The 23816-nt window shown below is 40.9% G+C and overlaps 1 protein-coding gene across 2 annotated transcripts; it reads right to left on the reverse strand.

The window, feature by feature from the left end:
- Positions 1-1100: 1100 nt before the first annotated feature.
- On the reverse strand, positions 1101-21377 carry SLC46A3 (solute carrier family 46 member 3). Of its 2 annotated transcripts, none has more exons than XM_033104585.1 (6): positions 21016-21377; positions 20319-20532; positions 11835-12705; positions 10300-10383; positions 4437-4593; positions 1101-2336 (listed from the first exon to the last, which is right to left on the reverse strand). In XM_033104585.1, exons 2-6 carry the CDS (start codon positions 20505-20507, stop codon positions 2252-2254), a joined length of 1386 nt encoding a protein of 461 aa, XP_032960476.1. In that variant the 5' UTR covers positions 20508-20532; positions 21016-21377; the 3' UTR covers positions 1101-2251. The 2 variants fall into 2 exon arrangements, with proteins under 2 accessions (XP_032960476.1, XP_032960477.1); XM_033104586.1 differs by lacking the exon at positions 21016-21377 and adding an exon at positions 20682-20818.
- Between the last annotated feature and the right edge of the window lie 2439 nt (positions 21378-23816).

A 23816-nucleotide genomic window follows, 5' to 3' on the forward strand; every position in this document is an offset into this window, starting at 1 on the left:
CTATCAGCTGGTGTGTTTCTCTAGTTTCTTCAGCATCACATTTACGAATCATCTTTTAGGATAGTCACTCGGAGGTGACTCAGGCGACAGTGTTACCCTGGGCCGCCTGCATCCAGTCCCTGACACACTGAGCTGCATCTCAGCTAGTCTTTGCTCCACTGAGGAGTCATCTGTCAGTCCTTCAGTGTGTTAGACAACATCATCTGTGCTCTCTGCAGTTTGGAGAAAATGTGCAAAGTCATGGAAGGCCGAGCTGGAAGGGACACCATCACAGACCATATTCTCTAAGCTCAAAACAGGCAATATTTCTCTAAGCTCAAAACAGGCCGTGTAGTTGGGTACAGACAGTGCTGGTGTGTTTGGGGCGCGCCTCATACTCTGCCGGACACAATCGTCGGTGTTGGCTTTAAAACCTGTCACAGGTCTGCCTAGCTATGAAGGAGCTCAGCAGTGCCATGGCCATCCCCGTAGAAAGCTGCCGCTTAGTGGTCAAGTCACGTCTCTCGGGGACTCACCCTCCTTGTCTGTAAAAGGAGGAAAATGAAGCTCTACTCTGCAGGGTTATTAAGTGGATAAAATTAGTTGATACAGAAAGCACTTTGTAAACAGGAAAGTACTTGTTCTTTTGGTTTGGGAAGAGCGTTGCACAGGAAGGAAAACAAAAATAAATAATTCTGAGCATCACGCAGCTCTTCCTGGGTTCCTGGCTCAGAAGACATTAGCCAAACCTAAACGGAATGGTGCTGGAAACAAGAATTCCTAGTATTTTAAATGTCAAGCAATCATTGATTTCCTTACAGAAAAAACCATAAGCAGTGCCATCAAACAGAAGACTATATGAGAGATTACAAAGACATCAGTCACCTAGTTGTAGTTCAAGGCATTTGTGTCATTACATACGGTAACTTAGAAAATGGGAGATCTTGGAGGACCTGGGAAAATACTATAAACCAATCTAAAAAGTACATGGCCTAGCATAGCTTTCAATTTATTTGCAAGGCTGGCTTAACAACGATAGCATATCAGTGTTACCCTCCTGGTGCATTAACTATATAACTTTACATTATTTTTACAAATAAAAACAAAACTTTGTATTTGGTGCAACAAACGTTTATTGAGGATATAATGAGGAATCGAAGACTGTCCCTGACCTCAAGGTGCTCCCTGTCAAGTAGGGAAAACAGACACTACAAGGCCATGGAAAATGCTAGGATGGCAGGAGACACCAGAGCTGTGGGGTACTGCAAGGACAGTGGGGAGAGGCAGGAGCGGGGAAGAAACAGCAAGAGGGCTCCACAGAGGAAGCAGTGTTTGCCTAGGACTTGGAAGTTTCAGGGTCACGAGGGAGGAAGGACAAATGGAACGATGTATCAAAAGACAGGAGGCAGGAAAGAATGTTTTCAGGGACCAGGGTGGATCATGGATGAGTATAAGGCAGTAAGAAATGGACACCCTTTGACAGAAATAAAGAACAAATATTGGTGCTATTAATATAATATGGCTTTGCTTCATGATTGGCTATTTGCTCAGTTACATTTCTTTAGAAACAATTTTATTTATAACCTTATTTTTTTCCCCAATCACCTCTTTGTTACCTATAAAAATATTATCATGCCTGTCACTGATGAAACATATTAGGAAAAGTGAAAATATGTATTCTTTAAAGTGCTTCCATTTTAAGGATTTTGCATCTACTAAAAACTTTCACTGTCAATAGCACCTCGATGGGCTCTATAAAACAAAGCATTACCCAAACAGAGGTAAAATTACAAATATTTGAAACGTCTATTATTTTCCTATCAGTGAATGATTCACCATGATTTTCAATAGGTATGCCTTCCAAATCCTTGAGAGCGGTCAGAAACCCATTTTGCAGGTGCAGAAACTGAGGTAAAGAGTTCTCCTTGGTCTCAGTGTGAGAGACTGGAGTATGTCAAGGAGATTATTGCTTTTGATCATATCCAGTTTCTTAATCCCTCTCAATACTGTTAAGTTTCAGTTTCTTTTGTAAATCCAAAAGGGGGAGCATTTTGAGATTTGTTCTTCTCTGTATTGGAAATACATCACAAAATATTCATAAAGTGCTCAAAGTGCATGGTACTGCAGGGAGGGAGCCAGGAGCTCTTCTAGGTCCTTCCTAGAAGAGAGAGCCCATAACATCGATTGTTCGTGAAGTATTAAGAGCTAGTTTGTATGTCTCAGAAGTCAGAGTATATGATATGAGCATTTGTTTTTTTGATATCACAATTAATTATCTGTCTGAAGTATCGTCACTGGATTCTTCTTGGATAAGAAGTACTTCTCTTCTCTTTCTCCAGCTGGTGTACTTGATAACACTGCAAAAGCAAACAAGACATCTTAAAATTAAGGCAATACATACATAAATAATCTGTATTTCACCTTTTCTCTGGTTACACGGCTTCTAATAAATTAGGCAGATTATGCATAGAAGGAGCATACTGGTATTTTGACTCCAACAGACTCATGCATAGCATTCTGAAAAGTATGAAAAATGTACAAAAGTTCTTTCTCTTCCACTTCCCTAAAATGTCTACCTGTCCCACTGTCTACTCTATAGTCCACAAAAAATAGTTCTAACTAAAGTTATTACTGAAGTTCATGTTCAATGGCTATAATTCAGCACAGCTGCCATCTGGAAATAATTACAATAGCGTGTCATTTTAATTTTAAAAATATTGAACAGTACAGGGTCAAAAAAAGTCTCAGAAGACCATCTACATTTACATTATTAGAAGTATTATTAAAAGGATAGCTTCCTTTTATCCAGCTGCACTGATTTTTTTAGTTATAAAAGTAAAATGTGTTCATAACAGAATATTTATAAATATTTGAAGACTGAAATTAAAAGTACGTATTATTGTACACCCCATGTAGGCAATTCTTATTAAAGTCATTTTGCACGATACAGATGCACCATCTTTATTAAACTATTGCTGGACATTTTCTTTTTGCCATAATGAACTCTTCATATATAAATTTTGACATTACTCATCATTTCCTTAGATAGGTTTCTAATAGGAATCACTGGGTGATACTATGAACTTTTGAAAAAAGCTGTTGATACGTGTTTCTGAATGGCTTTCCGAAAGTGACGGTGCCCAGGACACTACCACCAGCAACGCACAAGGATGAGTGTCTCGTCATCTCATCGCGCGCTCACTAGCACAGCAGAAACTTTTAACTTTGCCAGTTCCATAGCTGAATAGTCTCTTTCTCGGAAAGATACCTAGTAAAACTCACCTTTCATCAAAATCACAGAGGAACTGTAACTACTACCGTGGACCGGCCTTCCACAGATGTAGCTATTGGAACTGAACTGAGACAATCAATATGTGCTGAGGTCGCAGTAGGAGTAAGACGCAGGCCAGCCCTTGGGGACCTCACAGCCCTGGCACAACATACAGCCCGTGAGCAAAGGTACAGCCCCCCTCAGCCACAGCCACCCCACTCCCCACCGTGCTGAGGAGAAGCCCGCCTTGTCCCCCCTTCTCCTGATGCCCATCGCTGTTGTGCTGTCACCACGTGGAACTGGCCAAAAAGAATTTTGTACTTTGCATTCATTTGGATTTTGACATTTAAAAGGGGAGTCATTAAACAAGCCAACTCTCTGGAAAGAATTCCTAAACTTAGTACCTTCTATCTGCTCTTATCATTTATCTAAGAATCCATATTAAAGTATGTCTGACCATTGGGGAATACTACACTCTAGGCAGTCATAGTTTGAATATCTATATATTTATTCTTGATGCTAATTTAATCAATTGTTCACATTTAAAGAGACAGAGGGCAACTTCTCAGAGTCTCTATCAAACCCAATCCTTCTTTCTCCTACCTTGTTTCCCCCAAAATAAGACCTAGCCAGACAATCAGTTCTAATGTGTCTTTAGGAGCAAAAATTAACATAAAACCTAGTCTTATTTTACTATAAGACCGGATATAATATAATGTAATGTAATATAATATAATACCAGGTCTTATATTATAATTATAATTATAATATAGTATAGTATATAGTATAAGTATAAATATAGTATAAGACCCAGTCTTACTTTACTATAATGTAAGACTTGGTCTTAATATAATATAATAGTATAGTATAGTATAATATAATATAATATAACATAATACCTGGTATAATATAATGTAATATAATACCGGTCTCATATTAATTTTCGCTCCACAAGACGCCTGAGAGCTGATGGTCCGGCTGGGTCTTATTTTCGGGGAAACACGGTAGCTCTTGTCAGCCATGTCACTGCCTCTTCCTTCTTAAGTCTCTATATTGACAGATGTCTTCACATCTAAAGTTCTTGAGGAAAGTACATGCCGGAGCCAACTTCAGCAGATCTCTGTAAGGTGAGGAACTCATTTAACGCAGCCACCCTTCAATGGAGTGGTTCTGAGTCAGTACATACCACAGACTGATCACCGGAATCAGTAACAGCCCCGCAGACAGCAGGAAGGTGAAGCCCGGGAACCATGCGACAGTGGCGGAGTAAATTCCATTAAAAGTAGACACTGCAGTGACTCCGCTGAGTGTTTCTAAGAAAGCAATGCAAGCAAACAGGGTACCTGTTTGGGGTCCGGGTACAGAGGGGAAAAAAGAAAAGGCAAAGTTACACAACAACAAACAACCGCTAATGGAGAAAGTTGTTATTCATTGAAAAGAGCAAACATGGGGCCCTGCTTGGTGAATGAAGGCCATTCCCTCCGAATCCCTGAGAAGCCAGTGACCCACTTTGTGGGAGAAGCAGCTGAGGACAGGGGTTCTTCTTGGACTTGACGTGAGAGATATTGAAAACAATACAGGTGACTCTTGAACAATATGAAGATTAGGGGCACTGATCCCTTGTGCAGTTGAAAATCTACGTATAACTTAACTTTTGACTCCCCCAAAATATAACTACGGTCTTCCCTCAGTGTCGTGGAGCATTGGGTCTAGGACGCCTGGTGGATACCAAAATCTGCAGATGCTCAAGTTTCTTATGTAAAATGGCATACGTAGAACAATGCATAGTAGTTCCCATGTAAATAGGATAAACCTAACAGGCAAGGAAACTGACGCATTTGAAATCTGCACTGTCTCCCCTCCCTGCCACAGCCTCAGGCATAGCCACAACCACCCCTGATGTTCAAGAGGATGTATCCCACTCTGTCCCCAGGCTAATCTGTGACACACAGCAGCAAAATCCTCCCTATCCCCAGAAGCTTCTGAAAGGGAAGGTAATCCTCCAGTCGGGCGAGTGGCAGGTGCCGAGATGATCTTCTTATTACACGTTCTACAATTTGAATTTGATCCCTTCCTCCAAAGTGACAAAAAAATTCAGTCACCACAAGATTCATCTTGACCACAAGATTCATGTTTGACTCATCAAGTAACTCTGTGCTCTACTGAAGGTTATGCTACAGTTTGACATTAAGTTATTCTTCATAACATACGTTTTTCCCTCTAACCTGCTTAAAATTGCCTCGGTCCAGAGGTGGCTCACCACATGAAGAAGAGTGGGGACTCGGCCACCCGTCACACTTGCCACACACGAGGTTTGGTAAAGGGAAGGCCATGGAGCATTGTTCAAGAAGCAGAAAATGGCTGCAGCGTCAGTCCACGTGCATAATCGGAGAGAAATGGCCATTATTCTACCAATTTTTCATTTTGTCTGGAATCCAAGACCGTATTGATGGAAGAGTTAAACTTCTGGAAGTCAGGCTGGTCATCTTGGTGCACCTTTTTCCTCTTTGTCAAATTGTGCATCAGCACATAAAAAAAACCTGTGACCATTTTCAGCTCTCCATGATTTCCTCGGTGTTAAGTTCCCATGTCGTGTCTGCAGACCCTGTCATGAAGCCATCGTGCTGTCCCCTACTCTGTTTGTCAAGTTTACTTTTCCAAGATAAAGTGTAACGCATTTTTCTTACAAACAGTGCACAATCATGTAAACAAATTGTGTTTGATTGGATGGATAGGAAAAGGCAAGTTTGAGGCTCACCTTTCATAACCGGGTTATAGTTTATGTGTCTATTTCTAATCCCTCCCAGGTCTTGATCGTTTAGACTGTGCACTGATTTTTATCTACTTAAACTCTTTACCCTAATATACATTTTCTCACACATTCCTTCAAATTCTTCATTGAATGGTGAGACACACATTCACAAAACAAATATATCTCTGCAGAATATTGTGTTTTTGTGTACGCCTTCTTTTGTCAGTGTCAAATGCAAAGCGACTCTGTTTACTGTGTCCCCAGGGCCCAGCTGTCCTGCACACGGTACACATTTAATATGTATTTGTCAAATGAATGAGTAAAAGCCTAACTCAAGGGCCCAGGTATCAATCACCAAGTAGCACAGAGACTTGCTTCCTTCATGACTGGGGAATATGTTAGGTCAGCTTAATTAGGAAGAAGTCGTCCTACTTGTCTAACTACTTTATGATTTTCTCACAGTTCTGGTCTCTTGCTACAGTTAAGCATAGTGCCACAGAGGACTGCATAATCCTGGTCCAATTATGCAAATAGCTCGAATCCATTGTTGACGGAAAATTGGTGAGGCGGTGCCATGTCTGTCCTGACACCGACAACCATGTTATTGTGAAGTAGCGTTAGCTTGTTGCGGGACTGCCCTGAGCAATTCCGTGTTTAATAGTAGGCAGAGGTACACTGGATTAAATAAGAAGTGCAATTTAGTGTACTTGCTAAGCTTCTCTTTAGTCCAAAGGACCTCAAACGTCAAATCTGTTTTTACTGTGTTCCAATGACGATTGCATGAAATACACAGGTGATGGTGCAGACAGTACAGGTGGCTTTAGATATGAGTCTCACAGCTGTGTGGAGCACAGAGATTTCAAAAGAATTACCCCAATCCAGTTTTCTTCCCTTTCTTATTTAAGATAATAGCGATAGTGAGAGGCATGTGAGAACCTCTGCAGGTTTCCCTTCTCTGATTGTTTTAAAGTGCATAATATTTTCACAAAAATATCCCATTTTAAACAAATAACAAAGGATGGAAATATATGCACTTATGGAAATGTCAACACCATAAAAGGATTTCTTAGTTTGCAGTTAAGAACAAAGTAATTATACTCTCCTAGAACAATGGAATCACAATTCATAAAGTTATCACAATTCAGAATAGGAAATGCCAAAATGTAAACGAAACATTTTAAAATGTCACTACATTTAACAGCATGAAACAACTTTTTAAAAGCCTTTATACATAAATGAAACCAAATGTAAACAAAAATAAACAATACCTTCTGACACATCTATTTTAACTCGTAAGTCAAAGCAGATACATTTTTCTTCCCCAAACAGCTTGAGATATAATTCACATACCATAAAACTCTTCTAAATTGTACAACCCAGTGGCTCTTAGTATGTTCAGGTTGGGCAACAGTCACCACTAATTTTAGAACATTTTCATCACCCCAAAAAGAAACTCTGTGCCCAATAGCAATCAGTTCCTTTCTCCCCAGCCCCTGGAAAGCACTAGTCTAACGTCTGTCTCTATGGATTTGCCTTTTCTGAACATTTCATATAAATGGAATCATTTTATAATATGTGGCCCCTTGTGACTGACTTCTTCCATTTCGCATAATGATGTCAAGGTTCATCCATGTTGTAGCATCTATCGGTACCTTCTTTCTTTTTATTGCCAAATAATATTCCACAGACCACATTTTGTTTATCCATTCATCAGTTCACGGATTGTTTCTATTTTTTGGCTATTATAAATAATGCTGCTATGATCATTGTGTACAAGATTTGTGTGGACATGTGTTTTCATTACTCTTGGGTACACACCTAGGAATGGAATTGCTAAGTCATAAGGTAACTCTATTTAACTTTCTGAGGAACTGCCAAACCGTTTTTGTAAAATGGCTGCATCATTTTAGATTCCCACCAGCAGTGTATGAGGGTTCCAATTTCTTCACATCCTCACCAACACCACCTTTTTCATTTTAGCCATTCTAGTGGGTCTCATTGTGGTTTTGATTTGCATTTCCCTGATGCCTAAGATGTTGACCATCTTTTCCTGTGCTTATTGGCCATTTGTACACCTTCTTTGGAGAAATGTCTATACAAATCGTCTGCCATTTTTTAATTAGGTTGTCTTTTTGCTGTTGAGTTTTATGAGTTCTCATAAGTTCTGGATACAAGTTCCTTATCAGATGTATGATTTACAAATATATTCTCCCATTCTGTGGGTTGTCTTTTCAACCCTTGATGGTGTCCTTTGAAGCACAAAAGTTTTCAATTTGGATAAAGTCTAACTTACCTATTTTTTCTTTTGTTGTTGTGCTTTTGGTGGCACTGCATAATCCAAGGAAGCAAGTACATTTTTACATACTGTACTTAAACAGTTTTATATTCCTAAGTGGTTTTCCAGTTAATCATCACCACATAATCTATAAACAGTTGTGTGAATATACAGCTACATCTTATGAGTGGAAAAGAATCAAGAAATATATTTTTTAATTTACTGAATTATGCAGTCGGCTCCAGTGTTGACTACACTGCCATAAATAGAACAGAATAACTATGAATTATTCATAAACAACATGAACATTTGCACCAGGCTCAGATATGAAACAAAGAAAGCTCCAAAGTCTAATGATACTCCTGTGCTACAAAGGGGAAGGCAGACGACCCCATGTGCCTGATATCTAACTAGTAACTAGGTCTAATTAGAAAGCCAATTTTTGTTTTCAAACTTTTAAAAATTTATTTAAGTGTTTTTCCAGGACCCATTAGCTCCAAGTCAAGTAGTTGTTTCAGTCTAGTTGTGGAAGGTGCATCTCACAGTGACCCATGTGGGGATCGAACCGGCGACCTCTTGTTAAGAGCACCACGCTCTAACCAACTGAGCTAACTGGCTGCCCCTAGAAAGCTAATTTCTGTTTACCTTTTGTACTGGTGACTTGCTGTCTTCCCCTTCAGCTGTTTGTTTCTCTCGGCCTGCTCTGTGTTTGGAAGGCTCTGAGCCTACCAATTCTATGACTTGGTCTTCCTTGATGGTCTGACTTCCCGTCGCACTTGGCCAATGGGATGAAAGAGGAGAGAAAGGTTGTGGTGTTTCTTCTCTGCTCTCTCCCTATTTGTGCAATCCTCTCTGGGTGCCTCCACACTCCCCACTCCTCTCTACTCTGCTGCATTAATGGCTCTTTATTGAACCAGCTGAGTGGGGCCTGTTTTTGCTAGGACTGACTCAGACCCAGCATGAGAATATGATTAGAGGCTACATATCATATTCTAAGTATTTAAGAGTTATAATTCTGACTAACTAGTAGCTGAGATATGTTCTGTCTCCCTACTCTGAGAAATATACCTTTGCTGTGGTTTGGAAGGTCATACACAAACTTAGACTTCTCAGACCTTTCCAAATTCCATATTGGAATCTGGCAGCACTGGGAGAGCTGACCCGGGCCTCAGTCCCAGCTGCAGGCTGCAGGCTGCCGGTATTGTGTTCTACGTCTTCTCCATCCTGCTCAGAAAGGTCCTTTACACATGGCTGTACACACTCCGCTCTGCAATTCCAAGGTCGGGCCAGACCCCCTACAGCGTCCCTGCTCAGCTACCCCTTTAGTCTAGAGGTGCGCCCCCTGGGGTCCCAGTCCTCCCTTAGGAGAAAGGGTCTGGGGAAGAGGATCATGCAGGCATCAGTGGACACGAGCCCAGAGCTGCTTGTCTGGGAATTATGGGGACCCAGGAACCCAGAGTGTAGTCTAGAAGGGGGGAGGTGTTGTGGGCGCCCAGAGGGCGCATCTGCCTGGCCCTGAGGTCTCCTCTCCTCTTGGGGCAGGATCTGGCCAGAGCAAGCCTTTTAAAACATGCGGCCTCTTTCTAATGTACAACTTACCGTGTTTCTCCACAAATAAGACCTAGCTGGACCATCAGCTCTAATGCGTCTTTTGGCCCAAAAATTAATATAAGACCCAGTCTTATTTTACTATAATATAAGACCGGGTATAATATAATACCAGGTATACTATAATAAATATAATATAATATAATGTAATATAATATAATACTGGGTCTTATATAATATAACATAATATAATATAAGACTAGGTCTTGTATTAATTTTTGCTCTAAAAGACACATTAGAGCTGATTGTCCGGCTAGGTCTTATTTTCAGGAAACATGGTACCACTCAGCTCAAAAGGAATGTGTGCAGAAAAGGGGCTGTAGAATATTCTGAAGAATCAAACACTGATTGTACATAGATTTGAGTTGGTACAGATTATAGATTCATTATATTCCTTAAGCATATTAAACTCACCTTGTTCAGTAGAAAGAACCACTTTTGACATCATGGACCGGAGAACAGAGAGCGGCACAATAGTGAAAAGGAAGGGCAGCCTGACTGTGAGAGAAATGGTTGGAAATCAGAAAAGTAACGGTCAGTTTTAAGTGTGAAACACCTTCTCTCCAAGTAGTTCATTTTCTATAAGCATCCTAACTCATTGCAGCTAAAGAGTGAATTAATTGTAGAAGTCTATTTAATGAATTAAGATGGACTAGAGACAAGTCAGTTTAAGGTTAGTTTACTTGCAAATTCTTATTCCAGCCCCAAGAACAAGAGTTCATGGAAGTCCTAGGTCCAATCTATGTAATCTGCCAACTGAGACTGATCTGCCGTTTCCCTCAGTATTGTAGTAACCTCTTGTGTAGCAAGTTGTGACTTAATTAGTTTTTTCTGTTTGTTTTTGATTTATCAGACTTGGCATGTTGGGTGTTAGCATTCTTTTATTATATTGAATCATTTATTGATAAATTGGTTCTTTCTTTATCTTCTTGCTCATTCATCTTTGTGGCTGAAGAACTTCATGGACACAAATTGCCTCTGGCCTTACATCACGACCCTTTTAATCCGTAGTATTTTTAGGTATGTGATAACATAGTAATATATCACATTTGCAGATCACTTTAAAGTTTTCAATGTGCTTCCACATAGATTAACTTAGTGGCCGTGGCAACTCTAAGGAAGAACTAGCGTTTGTTGAATACCAGGCATTGTGCTCACTGCTTTACAGTCATCTCTCCTCAGAGTCATTATAACCTTCTGAAGCAGGTAGTACTAGGCCCATTTTACAGATGAAAAAATGAGGACTCAGAGTACTTAACCTTCCCAGATCACCGAGTGCTAGAGATGGAAATTAAGCCCAATGCTGTTCGGTCACCCCGCTTCCCTGTAAGGTAGCAAGAGGTTAACACCACCTTTGTAGCAAAGACTAAACTGGGCCTTTCCCACGGTCCCAATTTACAGATCTTGTAGCACTTTCAAATGCAGTATCTCCCTCAAGCCCTACAAAAACCACTATGAGGTAGGTAGTTAAGGAAGCAGTCCAACTTGCCAAACAGTAATTTCTGAAATGAACAATTTGCTGAAAGATCAATTGGCAAAACCTTATTTTAACAAATATTCTTCTTGAATACATTCAATGAATATGAATTTTTCTAATAAATTTGTTGAGTATACTTTATAAAATTGTCATTAAAATTCTATGGAAAGTAGCCTTCTTAGCAGCATTTTAAGAAATACTCAATTTGGTGAAAGCTATATTGAAGAACTGAGTCATAAGAACAATGTTCCTCAAAACATTTTTTTTTTTTTTTTTGGCAAATTTGGAAAGTTGTGGTTTATTCAGTGAATTTCTTTTAAAGCAAATTGGTGCTCGGCTTCTGGTAAACCAGCTTTTAACAAAGTACCTTTCATTGAACTAGACTGCATTAAGTACAGAATTTTATATTGAAGTTTTTCACCCAACAGACTCATTCATTTTAGTTAGTTCTAAAGTGACATTTGTAACTTACCTAAAAGCATCACCAGTGTTGTTCTTGCAAAAGCAGTCATAGCCATTCCTGCCATGGTGGTAACGATTCCAATTAAGGCCATGTAAATATCTTCCATACAGTAAGAAAAAAGCCATATTCCCAGGAAACTACTCAGAAAGGAGACACTACCCAAAGCTGATCCATAACCTATAAGAACTTCATTCCAGCAGAGCGGTGAGTCCAATTCATAGAGGATAAAAATGGGGGAAATGCCAACTATCACGAAAAAATAAGTGATCATTGTGAAAAGTAACAAACAGAGCAAAGACCGTCGCTCACGAGAAGCATTTTTAAAAAGCATGTAAGTTCGGTAAAACAGGTTTTTAAAGCTTTCACTACATGATATGGAAACATTCTGAGATGAAGTCTCTTTCATTGAATCACCAAGAAAAAATAAAATATAAATCAAGTTCACAGTAAGAGCCATACTAATAATTAAAAAGGACCACACAAAGCCAAGTTCTCTAATAAAATAGCCAGAAGACAGTCCTGTTAATCCAGTAACAACTCCAAGGATGAAGTCAATGATAGCTATTCGAATCGTTCTTTGTTTCTCTTCTTTACACTGATCAACTATGTAGGCAAAACTGGCTCCCAAAAATGTGGTAGAATTACCACAAAGTGCCCCAATGAAGGTAGATGCAATCAAAAGCTGGAATGGGAAGGCAAAATAGGAAAGCAGACAGAGCCAGACGCTGGTCGCGAGAGCACCGGCGGAAGACAAAATCAAAGGGAATTTTCGTCCGTGATGATCACTATGGGACAGAAGTATGAACGTGGACACGAGACCGGGAATTAACCCACTTATGTCCATCTGCAGATTGAAAAGAGACACCTTTTTCTGAACTTCCTGCAGAGAAATAAAAAGAAGACAATGGATTACAGAGGTTTATACAATGCACAGTGAACAGCAGGGTGCATGCTTTTCTTCACATCGCCAGTAAGTCTGGGATGGGGACTCTGGTGGTGGGTTTGGTACAGCTCAAATCTTCATCCAGTTCCCAAAGCAAACATCAGGCATCAGGAAGTGACATCATCATCATTGCTCAGTCATAACAGTCAGGTACCACAGTGAGGACTTTACCCCTTAGAAATAAAAATGTGTGTTGGTGTGTGTCTGTCTCACATAGAGAATCAATCCATCACCCCAAAGCCTTGGGGACTGGCCAGATAATGACTTTTCTTTCTTATATGAACAGCCAGCACTAAGAGATCAGATGGTTGTCCTAACACCAAAGAATTACTCTATCCCATGATACGTCTGTGTTCTCTAACGGGGAACGGATATCAGGTGTAAATGTCATATTTGATAGACACTTATTTAGCAAGAGCTAGGTTGTCCTTTTCACATGTGTCTTCACGAATAGGTCAGTGAGAAACTTATTCCTTTATTTACTAAAAATTAAGAAAAACTCCAAGAGGAGCTTTGCATTGACTAGAGATAGTAGCAGGCAGTGAGCCAAGGACTGAGATAAAGTCAGCTCCCTTGAGGACAAAAACAACCATGAACTCACACAGATTAGCAGCTGCAACAACTGTTACACTAGTTATTTGATGGGAAGAATTTGGGGTGATTTAGAAGCATTTTCTGCTCGCCACATCTCTGTGTTTTCCAAATTTTATATAGAGTATGTGCCATTTTTATAATGGGAATTACTAAGCTCATTTAAAAAACATCTATTCATGTAATATTTAGAAAGCACCCCAAACAATCAAAATATCAAATACTGAATCAATGTCTTTTTTAAAATAGTGAGCCTATTTTTCATTTTTACATATTCTTGTAATTCAAGCAATTCCGTGTTGCCTGGAAATGTTCCTGTCACTCGGACTCAAAACAGCCATCTTAGTTCTGGCCTTTCTTTCACCCACGCCCCACCAGCACCGTCTAGCAGCCCACCCGTGCTTCTCAGGCTCCTGTCCTTTGCAGTCCCACAGCTGCCACTGGAATAACTCTCATTGGTTTTGACCAGGACCACTCTGGCGTCTGACGGGTCTTTATTCAATTCACTAAGTGCCAGTCTTCTGCCTGCAGAGCACAGACACGACCGAATGTCTTTCACCTGCCTAGGAGCTTCAGTGTCTGTGCACTGCCTGCTGGAGCAAGTTCACCGTCCTTAGGCTGGTACTAAGGCCGCCCAGAGGTGGTCCAACCTCACTTTCAGCATTATCCCCACTCACTCCCCAAAGACTCTCTGTATTCCAGACACAGTCTTACATTACAGCTGTCCCAAAACAGATGTAATCTCTCCTCCTCTGAACCTTCTCACAGGACAATTATCATTCCCCAGTTATACTTTTTTGCATAATTAAAAGCTTGAGCTCTGATGTCAGATGCATCTGGATTCAAATCCAGCCAGTTCTTTACACAGGAATTGGAATGACCTTTAAAAATACATATCAGCTGCTGTCACTCCTCTGCTCAAAATCCCCCGATGGCTGTCCTTACACCAGAATAAATCCAAGTCCTAGCAGTGGCGTGGGTGGCCCCAAATCATGACTTCTCTGATTTAGCTCCACTTCCTCCCTCCTTTCAGCTAACATGCCACTCCCCAGACACCCCGTGCTCATTCGCTTTTGTACTTGCTCTTCCCTCCACCTGATCGTCACCCAGCTCACTTCCTCAATTCAACTGTCACCTCCTCAGAGGGCCGCCTCCTGTGACTGACTGGTCACTTGATCCAAAGCAATTCCACTAACCCCACCCAACGCTCTCTCCCCTTATCCTGCCATCTTTTTCTTGAGAGACGTACCACTCCTTGACAGGACATGATACAGTAATTGCTCCAGTCATCATGTGCCGTCTCCACTATGCCCTGCGTTCCAGGACGGCTGCAACCTGGCCTTCCTCCCCACAGCAGCCAGCTTCCAGAACAGTGCTCGGCACAGGGCAGGTACTCCGTGCCAGGTACTCCGTACTGAGTGAGTGAATAATCGGGGAAAACCTGCCTCTGGAACTTGCTAGCTGTGTGTGATCCTGACCAAATTATTTCTCTCTACAGCTTCTTCATCTGACAAGAGAGGATAACAAGCGCCCAACCTTGCAGGCCGTTGTGAGAATTAAATGTAAAGTAACTATAACATGTTGGGCATAAGGCCTGGATACATGATCAGTGCTTACTTAGTTTTAGATGTTTCTTTTTTATTAGATCAGACTTCCTGAGCACATCTTTTTATCTCCTACAAATACAAAGCCATCAAGTAAATACTTATTGAATAAGTAAGTAAATGAAACAGTTACCTTTTAATCAACTTCTCAACAAGATGTCCTGTTTTGGGGTTCCTCTTCCCGCTTCTCCCTGCCACCCCCAGTCCTGTCTTCTCCTTCCTATCTGCTCTCATTCCCAACCCAATCTTTCCCACAGGCTGCTCTCCTGGTCTCTGGTCTATGCTTCAAAATACTGGTTTTAACAAAGACAAACTCCAAGCATATTTCAAACATAAGTCAAAGCTGAGACATTCTTGCGTGTGTACCTTTTAAACTCTGCAGAATTATGTAACATATCAGGGTAAATGGGAGGCCGTAGAATAAAGGAAGTGCTATTTGCTACCCGAGCTTCAACAGAATGACAATGTACTGTACTGAGACAGGTAAATTAAGGAAATCATATCCACTTTAAAGCAATCACAATTTCATAAGCCAAAATGTAGATATTAATTCCAACTGAATACAAAATATTCCTTATGCGCTGGTAACAAGTGATTGTGTCAGCTATAGAAAGGTTTATATACGAATTCTTCAGCAAGGACAACTTCACGATTTGTTGGGTAACCCTAAGCTGTCCCCTCCACTAGCGAAATCCCTGTCTTGAAAGTTGTCTGAAGAGAATAGACCCATTCACTTAATTTTGCTTTTACTTCCCTTTCTTTTGAGGTTAAATTAATAAAATCCTCTCTAAGACCAAAGTCCGTAAGTTTGGTACCTATGTTTTCTTCTATGCATTTTATTGTTTCAGGTCTTATAGTTAGGTCTTTGATCCATTTTGATTTAATTTTTGTGTATGGTGACAGACAGCAATCTAGTTTTATTCTTTTGCATGTGGCTTTCCAATTTCCCCAACACCATTTATTGAAGAGGCTGTCTTTTCTCCATTGTATGTTTTTGGCTCCTTTGTCAAAAATTATTTACCCACATATATGTGGGTTTATTTCTGAGCTGTCAATTCTGTTCCATTGGTCTGTGTGTCTGTTTTCCTGTTTTGACTATTGTCACTTTGTAATATAATTTGAAGTCAGGGAGTATGATACCTCTGGCTGTGTTCTTTTTTCTCTGGATTGCTTTGGCTATTCGTGGTCTTTTGTAGTGCCATATAAACCTGATGATTTTTTTGTTGTATTTCTTTGCAAAATGCCATTGAGATTTTTATGGGGATTATATTAAATCTGTACATTGCTTTGGGTAATATAGCCATTTTAACTATGTTGATTCTTCCAATCCATGAACACAAACTATCTCTCCATTTCTTTGTGTCTTCAATACAGAGGTCTTTAACATTCTTTGGTAAGTTTATTCCTAGGTATTTTGTTCTTTTTTTTTGCAATTGCAAAGGGAATTGTTTTTCTCATTTTTTTATCTGAAATTTCATTGTTTGCATATAGGAATGCAGTGGATTTTTCTACATTGATTTTGTATCCTGTAACTTTACTGTATTTGTTTATTGTTTCTAATAGTTTTTTGGTGAAATCTTTAGGGTTTTATATACAAAGAATCATGTCGTCTGCAAAAAGTCACAATTTTACTTCTTCATTCCCAGTTTGGGTGCCTTTTATTTCTTTCTCTTGCCTGACTGCTCTGGCCAGGACTTCCAATACTACGTTGAATAACAGCGGTGAGAATGGGCATCCTGATCTTAGAGGAAAAGCTTTCAGTTTTTCAACATTAAGTATATTAGCTGAGGGTTTGTCACATATGGCCTTTATTATGTTGAGATACTTTCCTTTTCTACCCATTTTATTGAGGGTTTTCATCATAAGTGGATGTTGTATCTTGTCAAATGCTTTTTCTGCATCTATTGATATGATCATATGATTTTCATCCTTTATCTTGTTAATGTGGTGTATCACATTGATTGATTTACATATGTTGAACCATCCTTGTGCCCCTGGAATGCACCCCACTTGATTGTGATGTGCAATCACAAAGATAATATAATCTTTTTAATGTATTGTTGTATTCTATTTGCTAGTATTTTGTTTAGGATTTTTGCATCTATATTCATCAGAGATATTGGTCTGTAATTTTCTATTGTGTTATCCACGCCAGGTTTTTGTATCAGGGTAATGTTGGCCTCATAAAATGAGTTAGGAAGTTTTGCTTCTTCAAATTTTTGAAAGAGTTTGAGAAGGACAGGTATTAAATCATCTTTGAATGTTTGGTAGAATTCACTAGTGAAGCCATCTGGTCCTGGACTTCTACTTTTCGATGACTTTTTCAATTTCCTTATTATTTATCGGTCTATTTAGATTTTCTAGGTCTTTGTAATTTAGTCTAGGAAGATTATATATTCCTAAGAACCTGTCCATTTCTTCTAGGTTATTATTGAGTTTGGTGGCTTATAGTCTTTCGTAGTATTCTTGTATGGTCCTTTGTATTTCTGTGATGTCCATCATAACTTCTCTTTCATTTCTGACTTTACCTATTTGAGTTTTTTCTCTTTTTTCCGTAGTGAGTCTAGCCAGAGGTTTGTCAATTTTATTAATCTTTTCAAAGAAGCGCTCTTTGTTGCATTAGTTTTTTTATATTGTCTATTGGCTTTTTGTTTTCTATTTTGTTTAATTCTGCTCTAATTTTTATTAGTTCCTTTTTTCTACTGACTTTAGGCTTTGTTTGTTCTTTTTCTAATTCCTTAAGGTGAAATGTTACATCATTTATTTGGGATTTTTCTTGTTTCTTGAGATAGGCTTGTAATGATATAAACTTCTGTCCTATTATCACTTTTGCTGTATTCCAAAAGTTTTGATGTGTTGTATTGTCATTCTCATTTGTCTCTATGTATCTTTTGATCTCTTTTTTTATTTCTTCTTGGACCCAGTCGTTGTTTAGTAGCATGTTGTTTAATCTTGCCATATTTGTGGTTTTTCTCACTTTCTTTTTGCAGTTAACCTCCAATTTCAAGACATTGTGGTCACAGAATAGGCTTGATATGGTTTTAGTCTTCTTAAATTTGTTAAGTGTCCCGACATATGGTCTATCCTTGAGAATGTTCCATGTGCAGAATGTATAATCTGGTGTTCTAGGATTTAAGACTCTGTAAATATTGATTATGTCCATTTGGTCTAATGTGTAATTTAAGGCTGATATTTCCTTCTTGATTTTCTGTTTGAGTGATCTATCCATAGTGGTCAATGGTGTATTTAGGTCCCCTACTATAACTGTGTTTTTGTCAGTTTCTCCTTTTAGTTCTGTTAGTAGTTGCTTTATATATTTGGTGCTCTCAGATTTGGTGTATAAATATTGATAAGTGTTATGTCTTCTTTACATAGTGTACCCTTTATCATTATAAAATGTTCATCTTTGTCTCTTGTTACCTTTTTATCCTGAAATCTATTTTGTCAGATATAAGTACGAATACACCTGATTTTCTTTGGATACCATTTGCTTGGAATATCATTTTCTATCCTTTAACTTTGAGTTTATATCTGTCCTTATAGCTGAGATTTGTCTCCTGAAGGCAGCATATGGTTGGGTTTTTTGTGTTTTTTTTCAATCGAACCCACTATTCTGTGTCTTTTTTCTTGGTGAGTTCAGTCCACTTACATTTAGGGTGATTATTGATGTATGAAGATTTCCTATAGCCACTTTATCTTTTGTTTTCTGGTAGCTCTCTGTCTCCATTGTTTCTTTTCCCTTGTGCTTCTGTGTGTTATTTTAGTTTTGTGGTACTATCTGATTTTTCTTCTGTTTCCTCTTTTTTATGTTATGTGTCTCAGTTCTTGATATTTTTATTTTTGTTGTTATCATTAGGTTTATGTAAAAGAAAGTTTCATATATATATAGTAATCCTTTTTCTTCTAATTGCATCTTATCCATTCTCCTGTGCAAATTCAGACCTTTATCCCCTCCCCTTTTATATTTTTGTTGACATCTCTTATTTTTAGGGTTACAAGAACAGTCCACAAACCCCTACACTTCTTTTAGTGAACAAGTGGCCAGAACCCACCCAGCAGAGCTGGATATTGAGACAGAAGCTCAGGGAACATTTGTTCTTGGATTTAAAGGGAAGAGAATATTCTCTGAGAAGCTGAGCAGGGACAGTATCCAGAAAAGGGACTGAAGATGATGGTGGTGCCTCCTGGAAACCAAATATGTTCCTCTGTCCTAAGGAGCAAACAGTGAGAAGGCCGCCATGCCCTGTCCCAGTTGTGGGTGGGAGTAGGGGTGTTTTCTAGTTCCCTAACCTGAGAAAAAAACCTTTGCTCTAGAGCACCAACTTTAAGGGAAGGGATCCAGGGCAATATGTTCTCTTGAATATTTATTCAATTAAAAACCAATAAACGAAAGAATAATTAATTTAAAAATGAGACTACTGCTGTGAGCCGGGTGGGGGTGAGGGGGGGCTCTCAGCAGCTGGATTAGGCCAGAGGTGGGGCCAATACTAATCACCTGCATAGTCACAGAGGCCACCAAGGTGGCTCCCCTCACCCAAAGGGGGCAAGGGCAGCTGACTTTTCCAATGTTTAAGTCCTCTCCTCCTCCATCCCTCCCACTGCTGCCAGGGGTCTGGCGAGGCTATTGAACCTTCAGAGAGAAAGGAGACTGCCACAGAGGAGATGGGAGTGCTCTGAAACGTTCTGAGAGAAAGAAGAGCCAATGTCACAGAGGAAGGGGGTTTTCAGTGGCCAAGGCAGATTAAAGGTGTCAGGAAACTTCAAACAAGAAAGAGAACTGAAGAAAGGCTCAGAGAAAGATAAGTACCATATGATCTCACTTATATGCGGAATCTAAAGAAAAGAATAAGTGAATGAACTAAATAGAAACAGTTTTGGAGACAAAGAGGAAAAACTGAGGGTTGCTAGATGGGCGGTGGGGGGGTAGGGGTAAGGGGGAAGGTGAGAGGATTAGAAAACAATCAGTAACCACAAGATGGCCACGGGGTTTTGAAAATTAATCTGGGGAACGTAATTTAGTGGTTACCAGAGGGTAAGGGGGTTGGGGGGTGGGAGTGAGGATAAAGGGGATCAAATATATATGGTGATGGAAGGAGAACTGACTCTGGGTGGTGAACACACAATGTAATTTATAGATGATGTAGTACAGAATTGTACACCTGAAATCTATGTAATTTTACTAACAATTGTCACCCCAATAAATTAAAAAAAAATAAGAAAAAGAAAGGCTCTTGGTTTAGGAGTTACAAGTTTTACTGGTTCCCTTCTGAGATTGTAAGTGCCATGTCCTCTCTCATTTAAAACCTCATTAGACATTCCTTTTTATCACGTCTTAAGGATATTTTAATTTCTTACCTCCTGGAATGCAAAAATCGGGCTGCTCTTGTTTTTTTCACACTCAGAAATATTGCTCTCAGCTTCCATGCTGTAGTTGCCCGTTTCTTCCCATATTCTCCGGTACACGTATTGTGTTGTCAGGGGAGCAGTCAAAGTCATTGCAAATGCACTGAGGCAGATGGCAGGTTCTACAAAGAAGAGCTTCATATTGCTTGGGGTAGGTAGCTGAATTCTATAAAAACGAAAAAGGAGAGAGTTAATCAGTGGCGTTCCTATCGGAGAGGCTAGATTTTCACTGACGGGAAAGAGGAATTTCGTGGAGTAAACAAGTAAACTAAGGAACAGAAAGCAGTAAGCACTTCCTAAGAGAATAACTTTTACCTGGAATAGGGTGCTGGATAAACCTGAGACTGTCATACTTTCCGTTTTCTAAGAGGAGGACCTGTTAGGGCTCAAACCGCCTTGAAGACGATTCTTTAAAATCCTAAGTTGTCGCCTCCTTTGGTGATTCAGTGATCACACTGCTATGGCTGTTCCCACATGGTACACTGCCAAGGGGTTTTCATAAGGGGGACGGGGTTCCTCCCTGATGCGACAGTTGCGCCACTGTTTGTTATTGTCATCTGGCTGCTTGTTAACCGCGGACAGGAAGGAGTCTTTTAAAAAGCAGCTCGCAACCGTGAAGAAACTTTCTTTTTTCTTTTCTTAAACTCACCCTGCGGTTACAGTCTTCGTGCCAGGCCCAGGGCCCGCACTCCGGGGGCTGTCGCCTCTCGGAGGATGCCCTCCGCTCCGCTGCGCCTCGGGAGCAGCGGGTGTCCCCGGAGGCGGGGCCGCGCCAGGATGCGGAGGTCAATTTCCGTGGATTCGACCAAATGCACCTGCCAGGGAGACTGCAGCCCGTGTCTGAAAGCAAACCTAGGAAAGCGTACTTCCGCGTCCAGAGTGACCGCGGGCCCTGGCTCGGCTCCTCCGCCACCCCGCGGACTTGGCCCGGCGAGCGCGGGGGCGCGGGGGCGCGGACAGCGGCTCCTGCCCAGGAGGCTGGCGGCCGGCGGGTCCCAGGCCAGGCTGTGCGGCGCGGTGACTCAGCCCCCGCCCGCTGGAGAGGCGGGGCGGCCGGAGTGCGGGTCGGGCCGCGGGGCTGTCATTGTTCCTGGATTGGTCCGCTCCGACGTCGCTCTCGGGCGCCCGCCCTCGGAGACCTTGGGCGGAGCCCGCGCCGCCCGCGCGGCAGCTGCTGTCACTCCTCCTATCTGTGGTTGCCGAGCTTGTCTGGGTCCGATACTGTTTTTCATAGAAGCAGACAGGGGATCTGTTGCAAAAGTAACATGTTTGGCCTGCACCACCCGGTAGCATCACGGCTAGCCGGGCAAGGGCCCTAAGAAGAAACGCAGAGGCGGGGTGCTGGGTAGGGGGCACCCGGGGAGGGTGCAAGAGAGACTGTGCTACTGGCAGCCTTAGCCTTCTTCTGGAATGCGCTCGCTGGCTCTTACTACAGTTGTGACCTTGGGCAAATTGTTTCATCTCTGTGGACCTCCATTTTTCTATCTGTCGAGTGGGGCTAACCGTCTTCCAGGATCATTGTAAGAAACCCTCCACGTGTACATACAGCACAGTCCTGGGACTGCGAATGCCAGGAGCACACCTGCCTTTGACTGAGCTGGGTTTATTACCATCTTGTAGGCAAGAAGAATCATACACGGGCAACTCTGGTGTATCTCTGTAGAAGGTGTTAGAATTTATTATGGGACTTGGGCTTCTGTTCTGTGATTTGGGGAAGGGTTCAAGAAAGCAAAGCCCGCGCTGGATCGGATGCTATTAGGAAGGGTGGCGGGGGTGGTAACTCTGTGACTATATGGTGAATGTGATTCAGAAGGAGTGAAGACTAGACGGAGGCTGAAGCCGTAATTGGTAAGAAGCAGCAGCCACTCCTATGAGCCATTTTTGGTCATTTTTGTGGTTTAGATCATGTGTTCGGACAAGATTATGGAGTGGTCTTGTTTTCGTTTTGATCATGGTTACAGAACGGCCTTGTCTGAGGTTGGTGTTCTGTGAAGTGGTTTATAGTCCACAGAACACCGTGGTCCCAAAGAGCTCATAGCAGCGCCCAGGCCAGCACCTGGATGCCACAGCTGCTTTCTCTTCCTCAGCGCTCAGTAAATGACAGTTAAGTCACAGAACGAGTCAGAAGTCTTAGATCTGAATACTAATTACTACTTAGTAGCTTGTAACCTTGGAATTGCCACTTAACTTCTTAGGTTCTTCAAAGGAGCATTTATAAAGCACTTAATCATGAGTCTGAAACAGTGGAGCATGGATGTTGGAAAGAAGATATGCAAATGTGAACCAGGCACAGTTTCCTAGGAAGACAGATATTTTTAAATTTCAGTACATATCCAAAGTGGGATGGGTCAATGAGAGCAGCTGACTCTGACCAGGAAGAGTTGGTCTGGAAGGGTCTGACTACCCCACAAGAGCACAAAGAAGAATAAATGAAATGGTCTGTGCAAAAATGCTTTTGAAAATTACAAAGCATTCTATAATCTTTAATTATTGTCACTATAGTAACACCAGGTGTTGTGCTAGCTGAATCCACTTTTTGAATGTTTTGGCTGGCTTAGACCCTCTTGTTAACTCTCTTAACTGTCAGAAGTCCACTGACCACTTCAGGAGCTTAACCCCTGTAAAATCAAGAAGGCCAAGGTCATGCCCCAAATCTCAGTATCTTAAAATGGTAAAGATTTATTTATCCCCTGAGCTACCTGTTCATTTAGGGTCACTGGGGCTTCACTCCTGGACACAGATTAATGGAGTCACCATCTGAATATTATTGCTGGCTTTGGGGCAGAGAAAGGAGAACATGGTGAATCTGACACCAGCTTTTAAAGGTTTTCCCCTAGAAATGATATATGCCACTTCTGCTTACAGTTTGATTGGCCAAAGCAAGTCACAGGACCATGTAGAGAAGCGCAATCCTATTGCTCAGAAGTAGAAGGATATGTTGGTAAATAGCTTTAATGACCTCCTTGTCCCCAGGCCATGACTTCTGCGACAATCTATAGAAAGGAAAAGGCATGTAGAAGATGTTCTTTCTTATGGCCACTAAGAATTAGCATCTGCTATACTTACAGGCTTTGCTATCTCTACTCTTCCACAAGGAAAAGAGAGCCAGGTCTCTGTAATTTATTCTGATCCATATCTCCATGGTTATAACAATCGTTATGGAAGAGTTTTCCTTTTTCCCCAAATAATATTAACTGCTTGAGTATGTATTAAATTTAAAAAGCCTCAACCAACTGTCAACTGGACTCTGCCACTGTACTGGGCACTGTGGATGAAGCAAAAGTTAACACAGCACCGTGAATTGTCAAAGAAGTTTCCATTTATTTGGTAAGAAAAGATGGGATATGTGAAAGGAATAAAAGTGATTCTAAAACCAAGTTTATGGAAATCGTCACAGACCAGTAACTGCCACTCACCTACTGCTGTTGCTGCTTCTCACAGGCGAATTAC

This window comes from Rhinolophus ferrumequinum, chromosome 4 (assembly GCF_004115265.2).
Source record: "Rhinolophus ferrumequinum isolate MPI-CBG mRhiFer1 chromosome 4, mRhiFer1_v1.p, whole genome shotgun sequence".
Lineage (NCBI taxonomy): Eukaryota > Metazoa > Chordata > Mammalia > Chiroptera > Rhinolophidae > Rhinolophus > Rhinolophus ferrumequinum.